The sequence below is a fragment of the Saccoglossus kowalevskii genome, chromosome 4 (assembly GCF_978046115.1).
Source record: "Saccoglossus kowalevskii chromosome 4, keSacKowa6.1, whole genome shotgun sequence".
Classification (NCBI taxonomy): domain Eukaryota; kingdom Metazoa; phylum Hemichordata; class Enteropneusta; family Harrimaniidae; genus Saccoglossus; species Saccoglossus kowalevskii.
The window spans coordinates 45660062-45686296 of NC_140644.1; the positions used below are offsets into that span (position 1 = coordinate 45660062).

The 26235-nt window shown below is 39.3% G+C and overlaps 1 protein-coding gene across 1 annotated transcript in view; it reads left to right on the top strand.

The window, feature by feature from the left end:
• Positions 1-241: 241 nt before the first annotated feature.
• LOC102801929 (uncharacterized) overlaps positions 242-26235 on the top strand; it is a 34070-nt gene continuing 8076 nt past the window's right edge. Inside the window, exons 1-5 of the mRNA XM_085498182.1 lie at positions 242-328; positions 7649-7685; positions 17005-17083; positions 17362-17496; positions 18162-18278. Coding sequence (XP_085354308.1) covers positions 252-328; positions 7649-7685; positions 17005-17083; positions 17362-17496; positions 18162-18278 — 445 coding nt within the window. The 5' untranslated portion in view covers positions 242-251. The remainder of the gene's footprint in view (positions 329-7648; positions 7686-17004; positions 17084-17361; positions 17497-18161; positions 18279-26235) is intronic.

Sequence of the window (26235 nt, forward strand, 5' to 3'; positions counted from 1 at the left end):
TACAAGACTGCCTAAGTTACTGTAGACAGATTAATTGTTGTTTTATCTCAAATAAATATTTCTAGTCAGTTTTTCACCTTTTCGGCTTGACTGCGAACTCCCGTCTATCGCAACAAAAGAAATCCCCGACTTTGTCAGTCAGCTAAAAACCTGCACCATATTTACCAATGACCAGAAAATTGTCGTTGGGGGCGATGTTCGAGAAATTTTTTGCACTAGGTCGCTCCTCAATGGGTAGGTTAGAGGGCCCGATGATTATTTACATACCGAGGGTAGAGACCACTGCTGAAGTTTACGTTCTGTCTATTAAACTCAGTATCTGTTCAAGGTGAGCACGTTTTAATTTATATCTATGTATGTTATAGGCAGATATAGAATGAATGCTGAAGTCGTACAGAGGGATTTGAATGAACTTTTCAATCAATTGAATTTATTTAATATATGTTTTAAAGTTCCAAACTGGCAATGATACTAGTCTGAAAGAGGCCAAGTCTGGGGGATCAGAAAAATGAACAATTATATCTCTCTTTTTTTGTGTCTGTGGTTTTGTCTCAGAATCACTTAAAATCTTTGCTAACTTAAGTTGCATTTATTTAAATAGATATACATAAATTAGTTGTGTACAAGGTAAAGAGAATAATGATTCAGTATAAGTGTGAGCGGAAACATTGGAGACTGCAGATTCATGTGGGCATTTTTTTTTTGCTCTTTCTTACTCAGACAGTCTTACAATTCAAATCTCTCCCAATAGGTCATTAGTGGAACATACTGAAAAAACAGTGATCACAAAGTCACAAACATTCTCTTTTGAATGCTTAGAATGATTTATACAAGGCTTTACATAAGTACTAAAAGGAAAACAAAATATTGATGTTAGAATCCCTATATTATGTGTACTATATTGTAACTTTTTACAAAACGATAATTGGTTTAAATTTGTAGCTGTTAGTGTAACAACCAATTCACTACGTTCAATTACCCACCATGACCTCAAGCTTCCCTTTCCTTACGTCACAAACCACACAAACCATGTGACCGAGGCCATATGGTAGCGCCATTAATGGCTAGGCAATCACTCTTCTAACATCCTTGTCCTCGTCGGGAATGATTCTGAGCGGCTCTGCCTGGCTCGTTTGCTTTTTCCTGTCTGGGTTTTTAGCATGGGTTATTGCTACAGCCGCGGCATTCGACATTCTAGCTGGTAGGATAAGTTTTTGACTCCCATGTGCGAAGCACAAAATGGGAGTCTTTGCAGTTAGTGTGTCTGTATGTGTGTGTGTACTGTATGTGTGTATGTGTGTATGTGTGTCCGACTGTTCCACTGCTATCTCAAGAACCCTACATCGGTTTTTGATGAAACTTGGTGCATAGATGCTCTGAACATATGCACAGATTTGATTAGTTTTTGGTAAAAATCCGTGCATATTAATTACCTAATTTGCATGATAATTAGCTATTTTTTAGTGGTTCCATGACTGTTCCACTGATATCTAAACAACCACTCATTGGATTTTGATGAAACTTGGTACATAGATGCTCTGAACTAATGCTAGGTTTTGATTAGTTTTTGCTAATAATCCGTGGATACTAATTACCTAATTTGCATAATGATTAGTCAATATTCGGTTTTTCCACTGATATCTCAAGTACTAATCATCACATTTCAATGAAACTTGGTACATAGATGTCACATATGACACTGCACAGACCTGATAGTTTTTATGGTAATATCAGTACATATAATTACCTAATTTGCATAATTAATTAATTTTCAGCTTTTGATATAAGTAGGAAGCATTACATTTCAATGAAACTTGGTACTTACATACTCAAGGACTATGCAGAGATTGATTGTTTCGGATAAATATTTGTGCATATTAATCACCTAATTTGCATAATTAGTTAATTTTCAGCTTTTCCATGGGTATCTCAAGTACTAATCATCGCATTTCAATGAAACTTGGTACATATATCCTTTAGGACTATGCAGAGACCTGATTAGTTTCAGGGTAAATAATTGTGCATATTAATTACCTAATTTGCATAATTAATTCTCAGCTTTTCTACTGATATCTGAAGTACTAATCATCACATTTCAATGAATCTAGAATTATGCAGAGACCCAATTAGTTTTTGGTAAATATTTGTGCATATTAATCACCTAATTTGCATAATTAACCAATTTCCAACTTTCACACTGATATCTCAGGTACTAATCATCACATATCAATGAATGTTTATACATGGATGCTGTAGGACAATAGACAGACCTGGATAATTGTGGGTTAAAATCTGTACATATTAATTACCCAATTTACATAATTAACCAATTTTAAGCTTTCACACTGATATCTAAAGTACTAATTTCCATTTTAATGAAACTTAGTACAAAGATGCTCGAGGACAATGTACAAACCTACCGGTAATTAGTTTGGGGTAAAACTCTGTTCATATTATTTCCCTAATTAGCATAATAATTCATAATTTTTTGGTTCTAATCAATTAAACTTGGTACATTTTGTACATAGAGTTTTTGTTACATTGCGCAGACCTCATTAGTTTTACAATCAAATCTGTTCATGTTAATTTTCTGATTTGCATAATTAGTTTTCAGCTAAGTAATTTCAAATTATATTTAATGTGTCTCCAATACTCTCAGCACATGGGAGTTCTTTCTAAGCTTTCTTTGATTTTGTCTTTGTGTGTAATATTTTTTCACAACAAAGAAATTAAAACCCGGCACCTTTTACAACTGTATTTCGTTTCCCTCATGCCGGGTAGACCAGATGCAGTCGGAGCGAGCGGTCTCCACTGTGGCCTCTCAGTCAGCAAGCAGGAAGAAACACAGGAAGCACCACTCGCATTCTAGACATGTCTCTTCTGGGGAACCCCCCGTTCCCAGCCGTGACAACCCCCCTGATGGGGGAGGGGGGGCTCAGGCTAGTGGCATCGGGTCTCCTCTGGGACTCTGACACAGAACACCAACGGGAATGCTGGCAGCCAAGGCTCCGATCTCTGGGCAGGGCTTTCGGGACAGGGCACACATTGCACAGACACACACACACCGCTTTCAACCAGCCAAGGTTTCCTGCGCGGTACTGGTCTCAATAATTCAAGTCCAAGCTCCGCTGTGGGTTTCGACTCCCTTCTCGCCGACCAACAGACCTTCCCAGAGCGGAACCGACCCTGTCATGAGACGCACTCTCGAAGACGTTCTCGCCCACATATTTAAGTTGAGAGGAGGCAGTTCGTCCGCGTCGGATACAGTGGGTACCTCGGACGGTCTCTCAGAGTCTTCCATGCGTAATGATTCAGTGAGCCACGCCGTTGGGGTGATGTGGAATATTATCAATCCAGGTGACACGATGTATATTCCCCCACCCTGGATCCTAAAGCAACCACTCACGGCTGCTTCTACGTTTATGGGATCGCAGACGCCGGGATCCAGATCGACCCCGCCCACACGTCTCCCCTGGTCCAGCAGAGTGCTGAGCATGGCGGATGGCGCGCAGACGGTGCTGAGGGGCGGCCGTTGGTCAGCCACGGAGGAGGTAACGCCAAAGGTCCCTGCCTCGAGTAATCTTTTGCTGGACCAAACGCTACCCTATCGGGTCAGATTCGGATCCCAACTCGTGGGACGAAACCAGATGCCCCGACCGGACCCCAAGGCTCCTTCCCCAGACCCCGGTACCACGAATTTCTGTTTTGCTAACTGGGTAAAGGTGGACGGCCGCATTCCATGGTCATTCTCACCGACTCAGTCTGAAACTATCCAACACGCCCTGAGGGCAGAATAGCGACCCATCAATTTTCTAGAATTCGTGGGCGCCAGAGGCCTCAGAGGCAGAACGCACCCGCCTCCTAGACCAGGCGACACAGTTAATGGTAGGCCATCGCACGGCTATGTGCGATATCCTCCAGTGTCATATGGCTCACTTACCCGGGGCTACTACAGTGCAGCGAGACGCGGTTTTAGACGCGTGTGTTTTTGGCGGCAAACTGAGACAGAGGGTACGCCACCGCCTCAGTTATGCAGACTGGACATCGGCCACCCTCTTTGATTGGGAGATAGCGGATGCAGTCGCAAAGCTTCGGGGTGTAAAGAACCAAATGGTCCAAGTCGGATCCGCTAGCCAGTTGGTTGCTGCAAAGGGTAAACGGAGGGCGCCCCAGCACAGAAAACGCAACGCCCTAAGACTAACTCTGTTAGCCAGAGTCAGCCAGGAGGCAAGCACAAGAGCTAACCGCATACCACCTTCCAGGGATGAGGAACAGTCTGGCAGACGCTCTTTCGAGGTGGTTCCGTCTCCAGAACATGGAGTGGCAGATACCCCAGTGGGTAGCCTCCAGGCTGTTTCGGCTGTGGGACGGTCCAAAGATACTGTGGAATACTTTATTTTCGCTGGAATTAATTTTTGCTAAAAATGCTTTTTGAGGGTTTTGTATGGAATTTATTTTCACTGATTTTTGATGAGTATATTGCTGGATTTTATTTTCATGGAATCATCCCTTCAGCGAAAATAAATTCCAAGTGAAAATAAAGTCAGGTCTTAAAATTAATACAGAAAAAAGTGAAGGCATGTGGTTAGGTAAATTTAAGCATAACAAATCTAAACCGTTGGGTATTGTATGGCCAAATGACATAATTAAAATTGTTGGTGTGTTCTTCTCATACAACTCAGGTGCATCATTGAAATTAAATCTGGCGAACGTAACGGAAAATTTGAAGAAAACACTCAATTTCTGGAAATCTAGAGACCTTACACTCTTGGGTAAGACCCAAATTATTAAAACTATGGCAATTTCAAGACTTCAATACATTATTAATCTAGTGGACATCCCAACCAAATATCTGAAAAAAATTAACACAATGTTATTTATATTTCTGTGGAGGGGCCCAGATAAGATTGCAAGGAATACAGTTATAGGTGACACAGACAAGGGTGGTTTTTCAATGTCAGACATCTATGCCATTTATGCAGCCCAAAGAATTAACTGGTTGAGACGACTGAGTGACAATAAAGTGTCACATCCATGGAAAACTATCATTTTAGACAAATTGAAACCAATTGGTGGACTCTCAGTTTTATTGAATTGTAACTTTGACCCTAAAGTCCTGCCAGTGAGGTTACCACTGTTCTTTTCAAATATTTTACAAATTTGGGTAAGACTGAATTCAGACGTAAGCCCAGCAAATGAAAAAGCATTTCATGAGCAAATAATTTGGAATAACAAACTGATTCTTCTGGGAGGGAAATCAGTCTTCATTCACGATTTTGTTGATGCTGAAATTTTGTTTGTTAAACAAATGTATGGGGAAACTGGGAAACTACAGGCATGGGAGGAGATTCAGAGTAAAGGAGTACCTGGGTCATGCTTTCTAAAATGGTATGGCCTGATACAGTGCATACCTCACAAACTAAACAACTCTGATTTTGACGAGAATGTTAACCCTTTGGATAAACCAGTTAAATTTAAACACGGCAGTACATCGGTTGATTTACAAAATTGTACTACAAAAACCACGGCTAAGGGTATTGTGAACAACAAATTTATCTCGCCTAGATCTGAGACCTATTTTACTGTATTATTGAATATCGCACTTGATGTTTTGGTTGCCAATCTACCAATTACCCTTTCGTACTACAATTGATACTCGTCTCAGAGAATTTCAACTCAAAATAATCCATAATATTCTGAACACAAACAAAACATTATTCAAGATAAACCCTCCCATTGTGATCTGTGTACTTTCTGTTCATCATGCTCTGAATCTCTTATCCATTTGTTTTACCAATGTCAATGCACCCAAGATTTTTGGGAATCACTGTACATGCTTGGGGGGGGGGTAAGCTTGGCTGAGGGCATTCCCGAATGCACAACAAATCCTTCTTGGGGATGAAAACATTACATGTTTAGTCAACTTCCTCTTTCTGGTAGCAAAAAAATATATTTAATTGTGTAGACATAAAAATCAAAAGCCAGAGAATTAATGGCATACAAAGATATGTAAAATATTTCCTGGAGATAGAGTACTTTATTGCTCTCCGACGGAATAGGTTGACTTCTCATAACAAGAAATAGGGATATTTTATGAAAAATGTTACCCAGTCCACTTCCCATTATGTAGATTAATTGCAACTTGTAATGTACAAACAAGGTATGTAAGATGTTAATTTCAGTGCAAACTCCAACAAACCTAAGTCCTGGTTATGTACAAAGACCTGAATTAACAAAGAAGTCAAGTTATTAAAGATACATCAAGGTTTACTCAGATTTATGATGCCGTTTCTTGAGCATGTATGAGACATAGTTTGGTTGCACTTGTGTACTCTGGGATTTTGGACATGGGTCAATGGAAGTTTTCAGTTATCAGTACAATACTAAATTAAGGGAAATCACTTTATGATGAGTTGTACCCACATAGCGTACATATTAATTCACCTGACGGGGACTGTGACATTCATGTCTTATTTAGCCTGTATTTTCTGTGGAAAATTGTTAGATACAATTTAATATATTATTGCATTGTTTTAGCACTTTTACTCACCTTTGCTATGCAAAGAAAAAGATATTGATTGGTTAATTTGTTATCAATCCATACTTTTGTTATATAATTAGGTAATTTCGTTGACTCCCTACATTTTAACATAGTTTTTTGAGTATTTCTCACTTTTGTCTGGGTAAGAAAAACAACAAAAATTGCCCATAATTAGGGTTTGTTTTTTACTCACATTTTCTTTTGTAAAATTTAAATATGTATTTTGTCACAAAAACATGTTTACTGGTTACTCTTTCTCTGTGTTTTTAGCTCCGAAGTCAACTTTGTTGAGTGTAGCTTATCATTGATTGTTCGACATCGGCAAGTCCGGGGCTAATCTGCACTGGCTCGGAAGGTTGTAAATGATTAGCTAGTTTGAATTTGCATAACAATACTGACAATGAACGTGCATTCAACGCCACAAGTTTTTTGTTTTTTTAGCCAATCAGAATTCATCTTCCGAGCCAGTGCAGATCAGCCGCAAGTCCGATTGCCTCGATATTACATATATAGGTACTACATGTGGACCTCTCTCAGATTTGTTTATTTTGTAATGATATATTCAGTTTTCTAATGTTGGTGAATATTTTTGTCATTTTTGGTAAAAGTGATATTTTCGACTTCTTGTTAAAAACCGCAAGTCCAATTGCTTTGATATTACATATATAGGTACTACATGTGTACCTCTCTCAGATTTGTTCATTTTGTGATGATATCTTTAATTTTCTAATTTTGGTGAATATTTTTGTAATTTTGGTTAAAAAGTGATATTTTCTACTTCTTGTTGAAAACTGCAAGTCCAATTGCTTTGATATTGTACATATAGCTACTGCATGAGGACCTCTTTCAGATTTGTTCATTTCATGATGATATTTTAAATTCTATTATTTTGATGATTATTTTTTGTAATTTTTAGTGAAAAGTGATATTTTGAACTTCATGTTGAAAACCGCAAGTCCAATTGCTTTGATATTACATATATTGGTACTACATGTGTACCTCTCTCAGATTTGTTCATTTTGTGATGATATCTTCAACTTTCTAATTTTGGTGAATATTTTTGTAATTTTTGCTAAAAAGTGATATTTTCTACTTCTTGTTTAAAAGCGCAAGTCCAATTGCTTTGATATTACATATATACCCGGTAAGTACTAAATGTAGACCTCTTTCAGATTTGTTCATTTTGTAATGATATCTTTAATTCTCTAATTTTGGTGAATATTTTTGTCATTTTTGGTAAAAAGTGATATTTTGGACTTCTTGTTAAAAACCGTAATTCCAATTGCTTTGATACTACATATATAGGTACTACATGTGGACTTCTCTCAGATTTGTTCATTTTGTGATGATGTCTTCAATTCTCTAATTTTGGTGAATATTTTTGTAATTTTTGGTAAAAAGTGATATTTTCGACTTCTTGTTAAAAACCAATAGTTCAATTGCTTTGATATTACATTTATAGATACTACATGTAGACCTTTCTCAGATTTGTTCATTTCGTGATGATATCTTCGATTCTTTAATTTTGGTGAATATTTTTGTCATTTTTGGTGAAAAGTGATATTTTTGAATTCTTGTTGAAAAGAGCAAGTCCTGTTGCTTTGATACTATACATATTGTTCATTTTCTAATGATATCTTCTGTTCTTTAATTGCAATGTGCATTGCTAACAGTGGAGCTATCTCAGCCGATAGGCTGCTTGTTGTAATTATTATTATTATGGTTTTATTTCAGACATAGTCCATATATAAAGAAAAAGATACAAACAAATATGTAATAAAATAAAATGACAAACCATACAGCTGTGATAGTAAACTCAGTAGACTACTTTTGTCCAATGCTGCACTAAGGTAGACTTCCATTTCACATCACTATTGAGCAAGGCACACACAAGTGTATTGTTTGATGTTCGTAATCGATCCATAAAAGCATAAATTAGCTTTCTATATAAACTGGTAAATGTGTTTGTGCGGTTTTCAATGAACATAGTGCTTGCGCTACAGTCACGGGCGTACCCCCACAGTTTACGGAAAGCATTATTATAACTGACCCGAAGGGCATTAACGGTAGATTTTCTATATATACACCATAATTGGCAGCAATACAAACCAGAACAGAATGTTTTAAATAGCAAAAGTTTGACTTCGTTGCTGCAGTTCTTAAATTTACGTAGCATAATGTTTGCCCTCACACAGAATAAACCGGTCCTACTATTTAACGCCCGGACACGCGAGGGAGTGTCCGGGCACGCGCGGAGGCGAACAGGGGGGAATACCTAACGCGCGGGGCAGCGGCAGCAATCCTTGTACTGTATAATATTCGTTTATGCTCAAAATTTGAACCGGAGTGGCGAATTCAAGCAGCTATCCACACTTTTTATGATCGACGCCCGGGCATTCCGGCGAGTCGAGTCCGCCATGTTGTTTACTAATTTTGGTTAGCGTTTAACAATAGGACAATACCATTCGATCCATGGGGGTGACAGTCCTACGAATGTGCCGACATTGTCGAAGGACAAGGACAGGACAAGTTTGTGCAAGTGTGGCGAGACTCCCGTAGTATTGTTTAGTAAGATTCATTTAAAAATGACCATGTAAGACGTCTGTTACGCAGAAATTATTCACCCCATGTTGTTTTCTCATTGTTATGTGTCCCCGTAAACACAGCATTGTATGCAGGTGACAATGCTACGTACACTTGCAATGAAGTCGGTAGCCTAAGAATATCGTAACGTCTTTGTGTTTCCTGTTGCAGTGCAAGTTTGTATACGGTAAATATCGTGAACGGTACAGAGTTCGGTAAATCTCGTGTACGGCACAGAGGGGATATTTTCGTCCAATGTTTTTATACTTTGTAATGTAATTCAAACAAATAAAAAACGTATATTCGTAGCCATGGACAAGATTTAAAATGTAATCAACCGTTGTATTCATCCATGATTTGTACAAAGATCGTATATTTTGTAAGTGTATAAAGCATTTTCCACATTAAGCTTTCAATATAGATTCTTAAACACAAAATATCAAATATATCTTTAAGTGTAAAAATCGATTTTTTTATTGTAAATGGTAACTTCCTGTAAAAACTCAAGATGCATTTTTTATTTCCTGTACCAGTCACCCACCCCATGTCCCCACTTTTACAGCATGCGGTAAATTTCTTATTGTACACGCAGTTTACGGTAAACCTGGTTTATACCTCTTGTCGAAAACACAGAGTTTGGTCAATCTCGTGCACAGTATAGCGTACGGAATATATTACGTTTCGTCCACATATTTCAAAGGTTGACGCCACGACACGTATTCAGCTGTGATTGACACTCTATTGTACAACTACAACAGAGAGGGGAACATACACTGTCCCTAATTCAGTTCAACCACGGTCACTATTTTTTAGTAATCGTGGTTCAACCCAAGCAAGGCACGTTTTTTTTTTTCAAATAAACATGACATACCAAATATGATGAACTTGTGTAATTCAGAAAAAAAAGGTTGTCATTTGTTCCGGCTTGGAGCCTGGTGGTAAGGGAAAACATTTACATAACCTGGGCGAGTTTCGTCGAGAGACAAAGCATTTGTTGTTTCTGTCTGGAGCTATAACAGGTAACAAAAGGTCTTGAATAAATTAATGGCGTGATAAACTCCACTTGTATTTCTATTTTATGGAATCTCTTGTAGTTTGTTTGTGCAGTGTATAGTTACAGTAGCATATTTACAAGCTGATCCCAGACCAATGTGTAACGGCCGGGCTCGTAACACGGACCACATGGTCCCCGAGCAGGGTGTGAGTCCGGTATGTGAACTACTATAAAATCGCGATGCGACGGCTATGACCTCTATTCGCACACATGCTTCCGGTGCGCTAGTGTAACCTGCCGTTAACAATGAAACTGAAACTGAATGACGTTCCCACTTTTATTAAATATAGGTAGTTATAAAGAGAGTATCACAACGCCTTGGAAGCGACACATCGAAAGGTCAAGTTTAGTTCATCGCCCGCTGTACGAATTCACGTTTGCGAATGAATGACCACGACCACTTGACGCGATGGAGAGATCCCAAGCCCAGTTGGCGTATACGCGTTTTCTGTATACGCGCCCCGTGATCGATCTTTTCCAAACCCGTGTGCTATCGGCGTTTTTTTTTTTAAATCAGTGTATGACGTTGCTTTTAGTTTGAACAATTTAACTTGCCGACATGATAACACCTTCTTTTCAGAACTATTACAGAGTTATGACATTGTCTTCGGTGTGGACGATTGAACTTGCCGACATGTTAATGTTTTTTTTCAGAACTATTACAGAGTTATGCCATTGTCTTAGGTGTGAACGATTGAACTTGCCGACGTGATAATGCCGTTCTTTGGAACTAATGGGAGGCATGCACAATTGTACTTCCCCGTTAATATTTTAACTTGGAGTTCTGATACTGCATTATAGCGACAACGAAAAACACGTTTATCATAGCATTGTCAATTTCGAATAATTTTGAATAAAAATATTTTCCACAAGGGCGGGGTGTCTGTCTATTTACTATACATGTTTTAATTTTCGTTTTAGTTGACTTGTACTTTGAATAATTTTGAATAAAAATATTTTCCACTAGGGTGGGGTGTCTGTCTATTTAAAACGAAAATTAAAACATGTATAGTAGTTGACTTGTACTTATTTTTAATAAAAATATTTTCTAAAAGGGCGGTTTGTTAACTATACATGTTTTACAGTGGGCGCAAACAAAGCGAGACTTTCTTAGCGGCACTGTTTTGAAAACGATTTGCTACATTTTGCGACAATCTCACTTTTTCTTGCAACACTCGATTATCGACAAATTATGTTTGGTCTCGATACGTACTACTAGTATTATGGCTGAGTGGTTGTCTGTTTTCACATTGTAACATTATAACACAACCACGAAGCTCTTGGATGCTAGCCCTGAATACAGTGCTGTGTGTACGGGAGCGCGTTTGGTTGATAGACGACCCCACCACAGCCCGGCGTACCTCCATAGACTGTACGCAGGACTACCTAGATCCATGATACGATACAATATAGCACAACAATGAGAAACATGCTTTTTTTCACATGAGGTAAATAATTTCCGCGTAACTACGGGAGTCTCGCCACACTTGCACAAACTTTTCCTGTCCTTGTCCTTCGACAATGTCGGCACATTCGTAGGACTGTCACCCCCATGGATCGAATGGTATTGTCCTATTGTTAAACGCTAACCAAAATTAGTAAACAACATGGCGGACTCGACTCGCCGGAATGCCCGGGCGTCGATCATAAAAAGTGTGGATAGCTGCTCGAATTCGCCACTCCGGTTCAAATTTTGAGCATAAACAAATATTATACAGTACAAGGATTGCTGCCGCTGCCCCGCGCGTTAGGTATTCCCCCCTGTTCGCCTCCGCGCGTGCCCGGACACTCCCTCGCGTGTCCGGGCGTTAAATAGTAGGACCCGAATAAACGTTTCTGACAATCAATGTCCGCATCGTCTTTCAGGTCACGAGTTATTTTATGTCCTAGATAATTAAACTGGTCAACAAATTCAACATTATTATTATATAAATACAGTGGAGGGCAAATGTCCATGCAATTACGACCATAGAAATGCATAGATTTAGACTTGGTTGAGTTGTAGGTAATGTCATGCTCTTCAGCGTATAACTCACAAATATGTAACATTTTGCGCAAACCTTTAATAGAGGGCGCAATTACACACATATCATCTGCGTAGCTCAAATTGTTTATAATTTTATCGCCAATAAGACAGCCACAAGGCATGCTATTGAGTGATACACTGAGATTATCCATATAAATACTAAACAGTGCTGGGGACATTACTCCTCCCTGTCGAACTCCATTAGAAACATTAAAAAATTGTGAGATAGTACTTCCCCATCTAACACAGTACAACTGGTTGCAATACCAATTTACAAGAACACGAATGATATACGCTGGAACATTACGTTCAATACACTTGTTAAATAACGTCCAATGGTTAACTTTGTCGAACGCCTTGGACGCGTCAAGAAAACACACAAATACACTGCTACCAAGGCTATTATACTGGCGAATGGTTTCTTTTAAGAGCAGAATACAGAGATCTGTGGAATGTTTCTTTTTAAAACCAAACTGGTTGTCTGTAGTTTCAAAAAACTTATCACACCTCTTGAGTAATATATGTTCAAAAACTTTTGACAAAACAGATGTTATTGCAATAGGACGATAATTGTCTGTGCTGGTAATATCTCCAGTTTTATTTTTCAAGAGTGGCACTATAACAACTTCCATCATAGAGCGAGGGAGTGTGCCGTGCACAAAGAATGACGACATACACATTGACAAATGCGTACTAACACTGGGAGCCGCATACTTCAAGTGTTCTGCACATAAACCATCCATACCACTAGATTTCTCTAGTGGCAGGTTTTTAATAATCCCATCAATTTCCACAGAGGACACAGAATGAGCATTTTCGTGAATTTCAGTAATATTATTTAGCACCTTGGACTTATATGTGTCATTCGTGATGGAGTTCAGAGATGATTCAAAATATTTCGCCCACATTTTTGTAATGTCCGTCTCACCAGACGCATTCCCAACAACGGACGGAATGAAAGTGGCGTATGATTTCGTGACTTCTTTCCAGAACGAGCGTTCATCTTTATTTAAAAGGTGAGTGGCTAATTTGTCTGCAGTCATACGAGAATGTGCAGATTTGCAGTTGCGCAGTGTAAGTTTGAATTTGGCCCTCGCTGACCTCATTGTGTCATGAACCGCGCCCTCTCTTGGTTTGCCAGCAAGACGCCACAACCAAAAGCACTCACGTGCAAAGCTATGCGCATCCTTAACAATGTCATTCCATCCGGGGACTGGTTTAAAAGACGCAAAAGCCTTCTTGCGTACGAATGTTAAGTCCGTCGCTTTTTTAAGAGAGTTGACAATATTCATCAGTATATGATCAGTATTCTGACAGTTAACATGCGTACAACCCAGGGCGTCCACTGGTAAAACAATATTATGCAGGCCAATATCTGTGTTGTGAGCGTATTGGTTCATTTGTTCCGTCGTGATGTTGGACCAGTCAAGACGTATTGATCGCTCCTTACAATTCCCAATTATTAAGTCGCATGATTTCATGCTACTACACTGGAAGGCAATGGTCATAAGCATATGATCTGATGCAACATAGTCATACATAATGTTAATACCAATTATTGCACAATATGCAGTATTAGAAGCAATGCAGTGATCTAGCCATGAGGTCGTGTGATGTGCTTCACTCACATATGTAAAGTTGTCACCTGAATTGTCTAGCATTTCAATGTCCGCGATTCGTAATTCGGCAGCATTGCAGAAATCACGTAACTCGTTACCGAAATAGGACTTCGAACGAGGATCAGTATTCCAATCACCAATAACAAGAATATTAGGCGTACCACTTTCCTGAATGATGGCGTTAATTTTTGCTAGATAGTCCACAAAGTCGTCTCGGTTTTCAACATTATTCGTTGGAAGATAAACACACAAAATGAAAAGCCTATTGTTGTCCTCCAGAGTGATTGCCGCACCAAGTAATCTGGGGTCATTAAATGTTCTAATTTTAAGCGCACTTCCAAGTGTTTTATTCCATAATATAGCTGTCCCTCCATAAGGCCGACCAGAAAGTATATCACTGCTTGTATCAATGGTCGAAACACCAAATGCATAAAAATCACTGTGAATCGTAGATAAGTACCCTAGGTCGTCATTTGTTAGCCAGTGTTCCTGAATTAGACAAATATCACATTCATCACATAGCTTATTGACAATTGGTCTACTAGACTTTATAGACCTACAGTTATACGTTACGATGTTAAGGTTCTGCATTAGTTACGACGAGGAAAGTACTTGCGCACCAACACTCCTTCCGGCCAGGCACTCGCATCCATGATTTTCTGAAAATTAGGCACTGTAGTTGTAATACAAAATGATGAATATGTACTAAACTTAGTATCAAGACGATCACATTTAATATCGCTGACGTTCATGTTGGTTGATATATATTTATCTAGCATTTCAGCTGTAGTATCTGGACCCAGTCTGGACACGAAAACACTCATTCTTTTATGAACTACAGTCATCTGGTCGGCGGATTTACGAGTACCAATCAAAACTTTACGGCAACTTGGCGTATGTTCGCACGACTATCAGCGGTCTGCTCATTAGACTTATGTGGGTATTTTCGTAGCTTAGGGAATGAGTCCGGGTCTGCAGATGAATCATGTATATGTATATCTGGATTCGTTGTTCCGTCGACAAGTGCACGTGCATAGCTACGGTGTCTATATCGGTGACGACGACTGCGTTGTATTGTGAAACCGTGTGAACCATCATCATGTTGATCATCATTTACCAGTGTTTGGGTGCACTCCTGGCTATCAGTAATTACATGTACCTCATTACGTAACTGGTCGTTAACATTAGGTCGAGTTGGCGGCAAGGTAGCTTGAGTTTCAGGCTGACAGTCAGGATAATGCGAATTTGGATTGGTGGACACTGACAGACACAGCTTGTTTTTTATATCACGAATATCATTAAAGACATCCATGAAACACTTGTTGATCACACCTACAGATTGCTTAAGTGCCTGAATATCACACTTCGACTGGCTATTGTCTTTCAGCAACAACGAGAAATCTACGTGATCCATAGTAATAGGCGGTAATTTCGACAAGTTTCTAGCAACAAAACATGGTATATTGCTAGGATCGATCTCCTGGAGCAAAACAATAATATCTTGTACATTGTTGAGTGATTTCTTAGCACCCTGTCGTCTGATCAAACGACGAGAGCTGTGGCATCCACAGTGTTCAAACAAAAGGCATTTTGCATTGTCAATTTCAGACTCACCAAACGTATCCAAGCACAAGTTTACAATAACATCATTTGGCAAGATATCCATTTTATCGACAATAAAACAGAGCATTTCATTTATCACTGGTATAGATGTTGTGGCAGTGTCATTGCTGTCACGGCTCGATCCAGTAGCATCGAAGGCCAGGGTAGAGTCAATTTGGCCATTGTCTTCGGAGATACTCATGGTCAACGTAGTTTTGAATCGCTTATTTCTACACGGTCCACATAAATCAAGATCACCTTGACAAAGAGAAACTCCATTAAATGTTCCACAATCACAGCAGCGAATATCATTCATCGTAGACTAAGTCGAGTACAATGTGCATTGCTAACAGCGGAGCTATCTCAGCTGACAGGCTGCTTGTTGCAATGTGCATTGCTAACAGCGGAGCTATCTCAGCTGACAGGCTGCTTGTTGCAATGTGCATTGCTAACAGTGGAGCTATCTCAGCCGACTGGCTGCTTGTTATTTTTATTTTGAATGTGTTTTTTTACTCAGAAAATCGATGAAATAAAACAGTGTAGTGACGTGCCTAGTAACCTGCTAAATTACAAGATGATTCAGGCGTCAAATTTGATTTTGTCCAGTGCCGGAGTCCAGCGACAGTGTACAAACGTCCGCCGGTGACTGTGACGACCACGGTGACCATCTACACCAGACCAGACATATTTCGTATCTGACTCAACCCCATGCAACAAACTTGATACTATGTGTTCATTATGGTCAAATTTTCTTTGATGAACAAGTACATGATTGGCAATTTAGTCAAAGACGAGAAAACAGCACAAGAAATTTGCTTTATTTACACGTATCGGCAATGCAAGCTACTCAGCAACTTCCCCTTCTGACGTCACAGGGGGAATTTCTGTATGCAAATAAGAAGCTAATGAGGAGCCTCGTTTTAAAATACACAAAAAAAAAGTTGCCGTAGACCGAGTTTAAAACGCATTTTTTCACTTAAAAAAATAATTTATGCTTAGAAACATAAAAATGAATAATATTTATGTATCAATGGATAATTTTAGGCGTGAAAATAGCAGCCATTTCACAGGCATTTTAATTTACCTTTCCATCCCCTGGACAAGTTGTCAGGGCAACACTCACTCCATATTCTCCTGGTTGGGTTCTGGAGGAAAAAATTAATTTTGGTATGCTAACATTAAGGATTTTTTGGGAAGGGCTGATGGTCGGGAAAGTACGGCAATAGTATATTAGTTAATGATGATGAAATAAGAAGGTATAGTGGTTACAATGTCTGACATCTTTGCCAGCGTTGTCGTCACTAATACTTCTTGTGGCAAGGATAATTTTTGTTGACTCTTTCTCAAACTTTAAAATATCATAAATCAATGTTTTCATTTGAGTGCAGTTTTAGGTTTGGTGTGACTGGCTAGTATATTTTGAAGATATTGATGAATATGTGCCTCATTAGCTTAAACAGCAGTTAGTAATCAATTGTAACTAATTTCTGTCTCTGAGTGGAAACTTGGAACCAACACAAGTGTAATTGAATGCAATTGGATACTTATTTTTCTATTCTTTGGTTTTGTTTTATTATAGTTAGTAAGATTGCAAAAGATGCAGTCCTTGGTTACATTTGGTGTCTTTCTTGTCATGGCAACAATATTACTGTCATTAGGTAAGTGACATATACCATATGAGGGTTTTTTACAGAATGCAACTTTTCATCAAAAAGAACACTGTTATCTTCAGCATTTGTTTGTACATTCTGTCTGCCTTCTCTTTGGAATTTGCTTTTGTCTGCAAATGCTTACTAGTTTTGGACCAAATTTTAAATTCTTGTTTGCTCTAAGAATTGATCAGCATTTAAATATGGGAAAATGATGCAGTTTTATTTGGCTTAATTGTTTAATGTTAGTTAGCAATAACTAATAAATGAATACCTTCATTGCATAGTATCCGCTCAAGACTGTGATACTGAGTGGTCTGGGTGCAACATAGATGGTCAAATCTGTAAATGTGATATCATCAAGTCATGTGATAATCCCTTCAAATACAACGATAAAACCAAATGTCAAATGAGCATGTATGGTAAGTTTACATATTGTAGTACTGTAAAAATAGTCTCTATTAATTGGCACACCCAGTTAAACAAAGCTTTCAGTTGCATAATTCTGAATTTCTCAATTGATCTAAATATATTATAGATTTTTTAGAGAAAAACAAGAGTATCGTACCTAGTTTTTCAAATGTCCAGTTTTGGGGTCACACAGGGTTTATGGCAGATGTGCATCTGTCTGTATCTATATTCATCTGATAAAAACACAAATCACTGTTTATTGAATCAATTAAAAATTATTCTATTATTTCACACACACAACATTTTCAATTTTTATCCTATTAATTCCTGCTTCAGAAAAAAACAAATATTTTTACTACCGGAAATTAATAGTTTCATCTGTAATAGTGGAGGAATCATGTTAGTTTTATTACACTGGTACAGCATATACACTACCATATTTGCATTTGACATCACAACCTGTGTTGTTTGTAATAAGAGGATCAAAGACTGACAATTAATGAATAGTGCACTTTAATTTTTTGTTTAATGGAATCACTAAATCAATTAACTTGAATGTGTAAGGAGTTGCCGAGTGTTCACACACAACAATTCATAACATGTTTTGTATTATATTCAATGCAACACACTGCCTTAGTCGTCTATAAACTATTTAATATGAGAATTGTGTTTTCAGCTGATGTATGTGAACCCAGTTCCTGTCAAAATAATGGAATTTGTCTACAGTTGAAAAATCAAGAATATATCTGTCAATGTAGTGGTACCGGATACTATGGAAAACACTGTGAAAATAGTAAGTAACTATATTAATGTATTAGAATACACTGTCAACTTACATTGTACTAGATAACTAAGAGAATTTAACTGATCAAAATCACCTTGTTAGGAAATCAGCACACTATTAACACCTGGATAGGTCAGCATATTCATCAGAAATCAGCACACTATGAACACCTTGATAAGCCAGCATATTCATCAGAAATCAGCACACTATGAACACCTTGATAAGCCAGCATATTTATCAGAAATCAGCACACTATGAACAACTTGATAAGCCAGCATATTCAACAGAAATCAGCACACTATGAACACCTTGATAAGCCAGCATATTCATCAGAAATCAGCACACTATGAACACCTTGATAAGCCAGCATATTCAACAGAAATCAGCACACTATGAACACCTTGATAAGCCAGCATATTCTTCAGAAATCAGCACACTATGAACACCATGGTAAGCCAGCACACTGTGAACACCACGATAAGGCAGCATATTCAACAGAGATCAGCACACTATGAACATCTTGATAAGTCAGCATATTCATCAGAAATCAGCACACCATGAACACCTTGGTGAGCCAGCATATTCTTCAGAAATCAGCACAATATGAACACCATGGTAAGTCAGCATATTCTTCAGAAATCAGCACACTATGAACACCATGGTAAGGCAGCATATTCTTCAGAAATCAGCACACTATGAACACCATGGTAAGGCAGCATATTCTTCAGAAATCAGCACACTATGAACACCATGGTAAGACAGCATATTCTTCAGCACTCAGCACACTATGAACACCTTGGTAAGCCAGCATATTCTTCAGAAATCAGCACACTATGAACACCCTTGGTAAGCCAGCATATTCTTCAGAAATCAGCACACTATGAACACCTTGATAAGCCAGCATATTCTTCAGAAATCAGCACACTATGAACACCTTGATAAGCCAGCATATTCTTCAGAAATCAGCACACTATGAACAACTTGAGAAGCCAGCATATTCATCAGAAATCAGCACACTATGAACACCATGGTAAGACAGCATATTCTTCAGAAATCAGCACACAATGAAATTCCTGGTAAGCCAGCATATACATCAGAAATCAGCACACTACGAACACCATGGTAAGACAGCATATTCTTCAGAAATCAGCACACAATGAAATTCCTGGTAAGCCAGCATATTCTTCAGAAATCAGCACACTATGAACACTTTGATAAGCCAGCATATTCTTCAGAAATCAGCACACAATGAAATTCCTGGTAAGCCAGCATATTCTTCAGAAATCAGCACACTATGAACACCATGGTGAGCCAGCATATTCTTCAGAAATCAGCACACTATGAACACCTTGATAAGTCAGCATATTCTTCAGAAATCAGCACACTATGAACACCCTTGGTAAGCCAGCATATTCATCAGAAATCAGCACACTATGAACACCCTTGGTAAGCCAGCATATTCATCAGAAATCAGCACACTATGAACACCTTGGTAAGCCAGCATATTCTTCAGAAATCAGCACACTATGAATGCCATGGTAAGCCAGCATATTCTTCAGAAATCAGCACACTATGAACACCCTTGGTAAGCCAGCATATTCATCAGAAATCAGCACACTATGAACACCATGGTAAGACAGCATATTCTTCAGAAATCAGCACACAATGAAATTCCTGGTAAGCCAGCATATTCATCAGAAATCAGCACACTACGAACACCATGGTAAGACAGCATATTCTTCAGAAATCAGCACACAATGAAATTCCTGGTAAGCCAGCATATTCTTCAGAAATCAGCACACTATGAACACCCTTGGTAAGCCAGCATATTCATCAGAAATCAGCACACTATGAACACCATGGTAAGACAGCATATTCTTCAGAAATCAGCACACTATGAACACCTTGATAAGCCAGCATATTCTTCAGAAATCAGCACACTATGAATGCCATGGTAAGCCAGCATATTCTTCAGAAATCAGCACACTATGAACACCCTTGGTAAGCCAGCATATTCATCAGAAATCAGCACACTATGAACACCATGGTAAGACAGCATATTCTTCAGAAATCAGCACACAATGAAATTCCTGGTAAGCCAGCATATTCATCAGAAATCAGCACACTACGAACACCATGGTAAGACAGCATATTCTTCAGAAATCAGCACACAATGAAATTCCTGGTAAGCCAGCATATTCTTCAGAAATCAGCACACTATGAACACCCTTGGTAAGCCAGCATATTCATCAGAAATCAGCACACTATGAACACCCTTGGTAAGCCAGCATATTCTTCAGAAATCAGCACACTATGAACACCTTGATAAGCCAGCATATTCTTCAGAAATCAGCACACTATGAATGCCATGGTAAGCCAGCATATTCTTCAGAAATCAGCACACTATGAACACCCTTGGTAAGCCAGCATATTCATCAGAAATCAGCACACTATGAACACCATGGTAAGACAGCATATTCTTCAGAAATCAGCACACAATGAAATTCCTGGTAAGCCAGCATATTCATCAGAAATCAGCACACTACGAACACCATGGTAAGACAGCATATTCTTCAGAAATCAGCACACAATGAAATTCCTGGTAAGCCAGCATATTCTTCAGAAATCAGCACACTATGAACACCATGGTAAGACAGCATATTCTTCAGAAATCAGCACACAATGAAATTCCTGGTAAGCCAGCATATTCATCAGAAATCAGCACACTACGAACACCATGGTAAGACAGCATATTCTTCTGAAATCAGCACACAATGAAATTCCTGGTAAGCCAGCATATTCTTCAGAAATCAGCACACTATGAACACCCTTGGTAAGCCAGCATATTCATCAGAAATCAGCACACTATGAACACCATGGTAAGACAGCATATTCTTCAGAAATCAGCACACTATGAACACCTTGATAAGCCAGCATATTCTTCAGAAATCAGCACACTATGAATGCCATGGTAAGCCAGCATATTCTTCAGAAATCAGCACACTATGAACACCCTTGGTAAGCCAGCATATTCATCAGAAATCAGCACACTATGAACACCATGGTAAGACAGCATATTCTTCAGAAATCAGCACACAATGAAATTCCTGGTAAGCCAGCATATTCATCAGAAATCAGCACACTACGAACACCATGGTAAGACAGCATATTCTTCAGAAATCAGCACACAATGAAATTCCTGGTAAGCCAGCATATTCTTCAGAAATCAGCACACTATGAACACCCTTGGTAAGCCAGCATATTCATCAGAAATCAGCACACTATGAACACCCTTGGTAAGCCAGCATATTCTTCAGAAATCAGCACACTATGAACACCTTGATAAGCCAGCATATTCTTCAGAAATCAGCACACTATGAATGCCATGGTAAGCCAGCATATTCTTCAGAAATCAGCACACTATGAACACCCTTGGTAAGCCAGCATATTCATCAGAAATCAGCACACTATGAACACCATGGTAAGACAGCATATTCTTCAGAAATCAGCACACAATGAAATTCCTGGTAAGCCAGCATATTCATCAGAAATCAGCACACTACGAACACCATGGTAAGACAGCATATTCTTCAGAAATCAGCACACAATGAAATTCCTGGTAAGCCAGCATATTCTTCAGAAATCAGCACACTATGAACACCTTGATAAGTCAGCATATTCTTCAGAAATCAGCACACTATGAACAACTTGATAAGCCAGCATATTCATCAGAAATCAGCACACTATGAACACCCTTGGTAAGCCAGCATATTCATCAGAAATCAGCACACTATGAACACCTTGGTAAGCCAGCATATTCTTCAGAAATCAGCACACTATGAATACCATGGTAAGCCAGCATATTCTTCAGAAATCAGCACACTATGAATACCATGGTAAGCCAGCATATTCTTCAGAAATCAGCACACTATGAACACCTTGGTAAGCCAGCATATTCTTCAGAAATCTGTACACTATGAACACCTTGATAAGCCAGCATATTCAACAGAAATTAGCACACTATAAAATTCCTGGTAAGCCAGCATATTCTTCAGAAATCAGCACACTATGAACACCTTGATAAGCCAGCATATTCTACTGAAATCAGCACACTATGAACACCATGGTAAGCCAGCATATTCATCAGAAATCAGCACACTATGAACACCTTGGTAAGCCAGCATATTCTTCAGAAATCTGCACACTATGAACACCTTGATAAGCCAGCATATTCAACAGAAATTAGCACACTATAAAATTCCTGGTAAGCCAGCATATTATTCAGAAATCAGCACACTATGAACACCATGGTGAGCCAGCATATTCTACTGAAATCGGCACACTATGAACACCATGGTAAGCCAGCATATTATTTAGAAATCAGCACACTATGAACACCTTGATAAGCCAGCATATTCTACTGAAATCATCACACTATGAACACCATGGTAAGCCAGCATATTCTACTGAAATCATCACACTATGAACACCATGGTAAGCCAGCATATTCATCAGAAATCAGCACACTATGACCACCTCGGTAAGCCAGCATATTTATCAGAAATCTAAACACTATGAACACCTTGGTAAGCCAGCATATTTATCAGAAATCTAAACACTATGAACACTTTGTACAGGACGACGAAGCTGAAATATCCAGGTACTCTAAATATTCAAACATATTTTAGTTTAAGGTAGTAATCATTTTTCCTTGCCAAAATTGCACACAACTTTGAAGGTGACCCAGGTATTGTTACTGCTGGGATAATTGCACACAACTTTGAAGGTGACCCAGGTATTGTTACTGCTGGGATAATTGCACACAACTTTGAAGGTGACCCAGGTATTGTTACTGCTGGGATAATTGCACACAACTTTGAAGGTGACCCAGGTATTGTTACTGCTGGGATAATTGCACACAACTTTGAAGGTGACCCAGGTATTGTTACTGCTGGGATAATTGCACACAACTTTGAAGGTGACCCAGGTATTGTTACTGCTGGGATAATTGCACACAACTTTGAAGGTGACCCAGGTATTGTTACTGCTGGGATAATTGCACACAACTTTGAAGGTGACCCAGGTATTGTTACTGCTGGGATAATTGCACACAACTTTGAAGGTGACCCAGGTATTGTTACTGCTGGGATAATTGCACACAACTTTGAAGGTGACCCAGGTATTGTTACTGCTGGGATAATTGCACACAACTTTGAAGGTGACCCAGGTATTGTTACTGCTGGGATAATTGCACACAACTTTGAAGGTGACCCAGGTATTGTTACTGCTGGGATAATTGCACACAACTTTGAAGGTGACCCAGGTATTGTTACTGCTGGGATAATTGCACACAACTTTGAAGGTGACCCAGGTATTGTTACTGCTGGGATAATTGCACACAACTTTGAAGGTGACCCAGGTATTGTTACTGCTGGGATAATTGCACACAACTTTGAAGGTGACCCAGGTATTGTTACTGCTGGGATAATTGCACACAACTTTGAAGGTGACCCAGGTATTGTTACTGCTGGGATAATTGCACACAACTTTGAAGGTGACCCAGGTATTGTTACTGCTGGGATAATTGCACACAACTTTGAAGGTGACCCAGGTATTGTTACTGCTGGGATAATTGCACACAACTTTGAAGGTGACCCAGGTATTGTTACTGCTGGGATAATTGCACACAACTTTGAAGGTGACCCAGGTATTGTTACTGCTGGGATAATTGCACACAACTTTGAAGGTGACCCAGGTATTGTTACTGCTGGGATAATTGCACACAACTTTGAAGGTGACCCAGGTATTGTTACTGCTGGGATAATTGCACACAACTTTGAAGGTGACCCAGGTATTGTTACTGCTGGGATAATTGCACACAACTTTGAAGGTGACCCAGGTATTGTTACTGCTGGGATAATTGCACACAACTTTGAAGGTGACCCAGGTATTGTTACTGCTGGGATAATTGCACACAACTTTGAAGGTGACCCAGGTATTGTTACTGCTGGGATAATTGCACACAACTTTGAAGGTGACCCAGGTATTGTTACTGCTGGGATAATTGCACACAACTTTGAAGGTGACCCAGGTATTGTTACTGCTGGGATAATTGCACACAACTTTGAAGGTGACCCAGGTATTGTTACTGCTGGGATAATTGCACACAACTTTGAAGGTGACCCAGGTATTGTTACTGCTGGGATAATTGCACACAACTTTGAAGGTGACCCAGGTATTGTTACTGCTGGGATAATTGCACACAACTTTGAAGGTGACCCAGGTATTGTTACTGCTGGGATAATTGCACACAACTTTGAAGGTGACCCAGGTATTGTTACTGCTGGGATAATTGCACACAACTTTGAAGGTGACCCAGGTATTGTTACTGCTGGGATGATTGCACACAACTTTGAAGGTGACCCAGGTATTGTTACTGCTGGGATGATTGCACACAACTTTGAAGGTGACCCAGGTATTGTTACTGCTGGGATAATTGCACACAACTTTGAAGGTGACCCAGGTATTGTTACTGCTGGGATAATTGCACACAACTTTGAAGGTGACCCAGGTATTGTTACTGCTGGGATAATTGCACACAACTTTGAAGGTGACCCAGGTATTGTTACTGCTGGGATAATTGCACACAACTTTGAAGGTGACCCAGGTATTGTTACTGCTGGGATAATTGCACACAACTTTGAAGGTGACCCAGGTATTGTTACTGCTGGGATAATTGCACACAACTTTGAAGGTGACCCAGGTATTGTTACTGCTGGGATAATTGCACACAACTTTGAAGGTGACCCAGGTATTGTTACTGCTGGGATAATTGCACACAACTTTGAAGGTGACCCAGGTATTGTTACTGCTGGGATAATTGCACACAACTTTGAAGGTGACCCAGGTATTGTTACTGCTGGGATAATTGCACACAACTTTGAAGGTGACCCAGGTATTGTTACTGCTGGGATGATTGCACACAACTTTGAAGGTGACCCAGGTATTGTTACTGCTGGGATGATTGCACACAACTTTGAAGGTGACCCAGGTATTGTTACTGCTGGGATGATTGCACACAACTTTGAAGGTGACCCAGGTATTGTTACTGCTGGGATGATTGCACACAACTTTGAAGGTGACCCAGGTATTGTTACTGCTGGGATGATTGCACACAACTTTGAAGGTGACCCAGGTATTGTTACTGCTGGGATGATTGCACACAACTTTGAAGGTGACCCAGGTATTGTTACTGCTGGGATAATTGCACACAACTTTGAAGGTGACCCAGGTATTGTTACTGCTGGGATAATTGCACACAACTTTGAAGGTGACCCAGGTATTGTTACTGCTGGGATAATTGCACACAACTTTGAAGGTGACCCAGGTATTGTTACTGCTGGGATAATTGCACACAACTTTGAAGGTGACCCAGGTATTGTTACTGCTGGGATAATTGCACACAACTTTGAAGGTGACCCAGGTATTGTTACTGCTGGGATAATTGCACACAACTTTGAAGGTGACCCAGGTATTGTTACTGCTGGGATAATTGCACACAACTTTGAAGGTGACCCAGGTATTGTTACTGCTGGGATAATTGCACACAACTTTGAAGGTGACCCAGGTATTGTTACTGCTGGGATAATTGCACACAACTTTGAAGGTGACCCAGGTATTGTTACTGCTGGGATAATTGCACACAACTTTGAAGGTGACCCAGGTATTGTTACTGCTGGGATAATTGCACACAACTTTGAAGGTGACCCAGGTATTGTTACTGCTGGGATAATTGCACACAACTTTGAAGGTGACCCAGGTATTGTTACTGCTGGGATAATTGCACACAACTTTGAAGGTGACCCAGGTATTGTTACTGCTGGGATAATTGCACACAACTTTGAAGGTGACCCAGGTATTGTTACTGCTGGGATAATTGCACACAACTTTGAAGGTGACCCAGGTA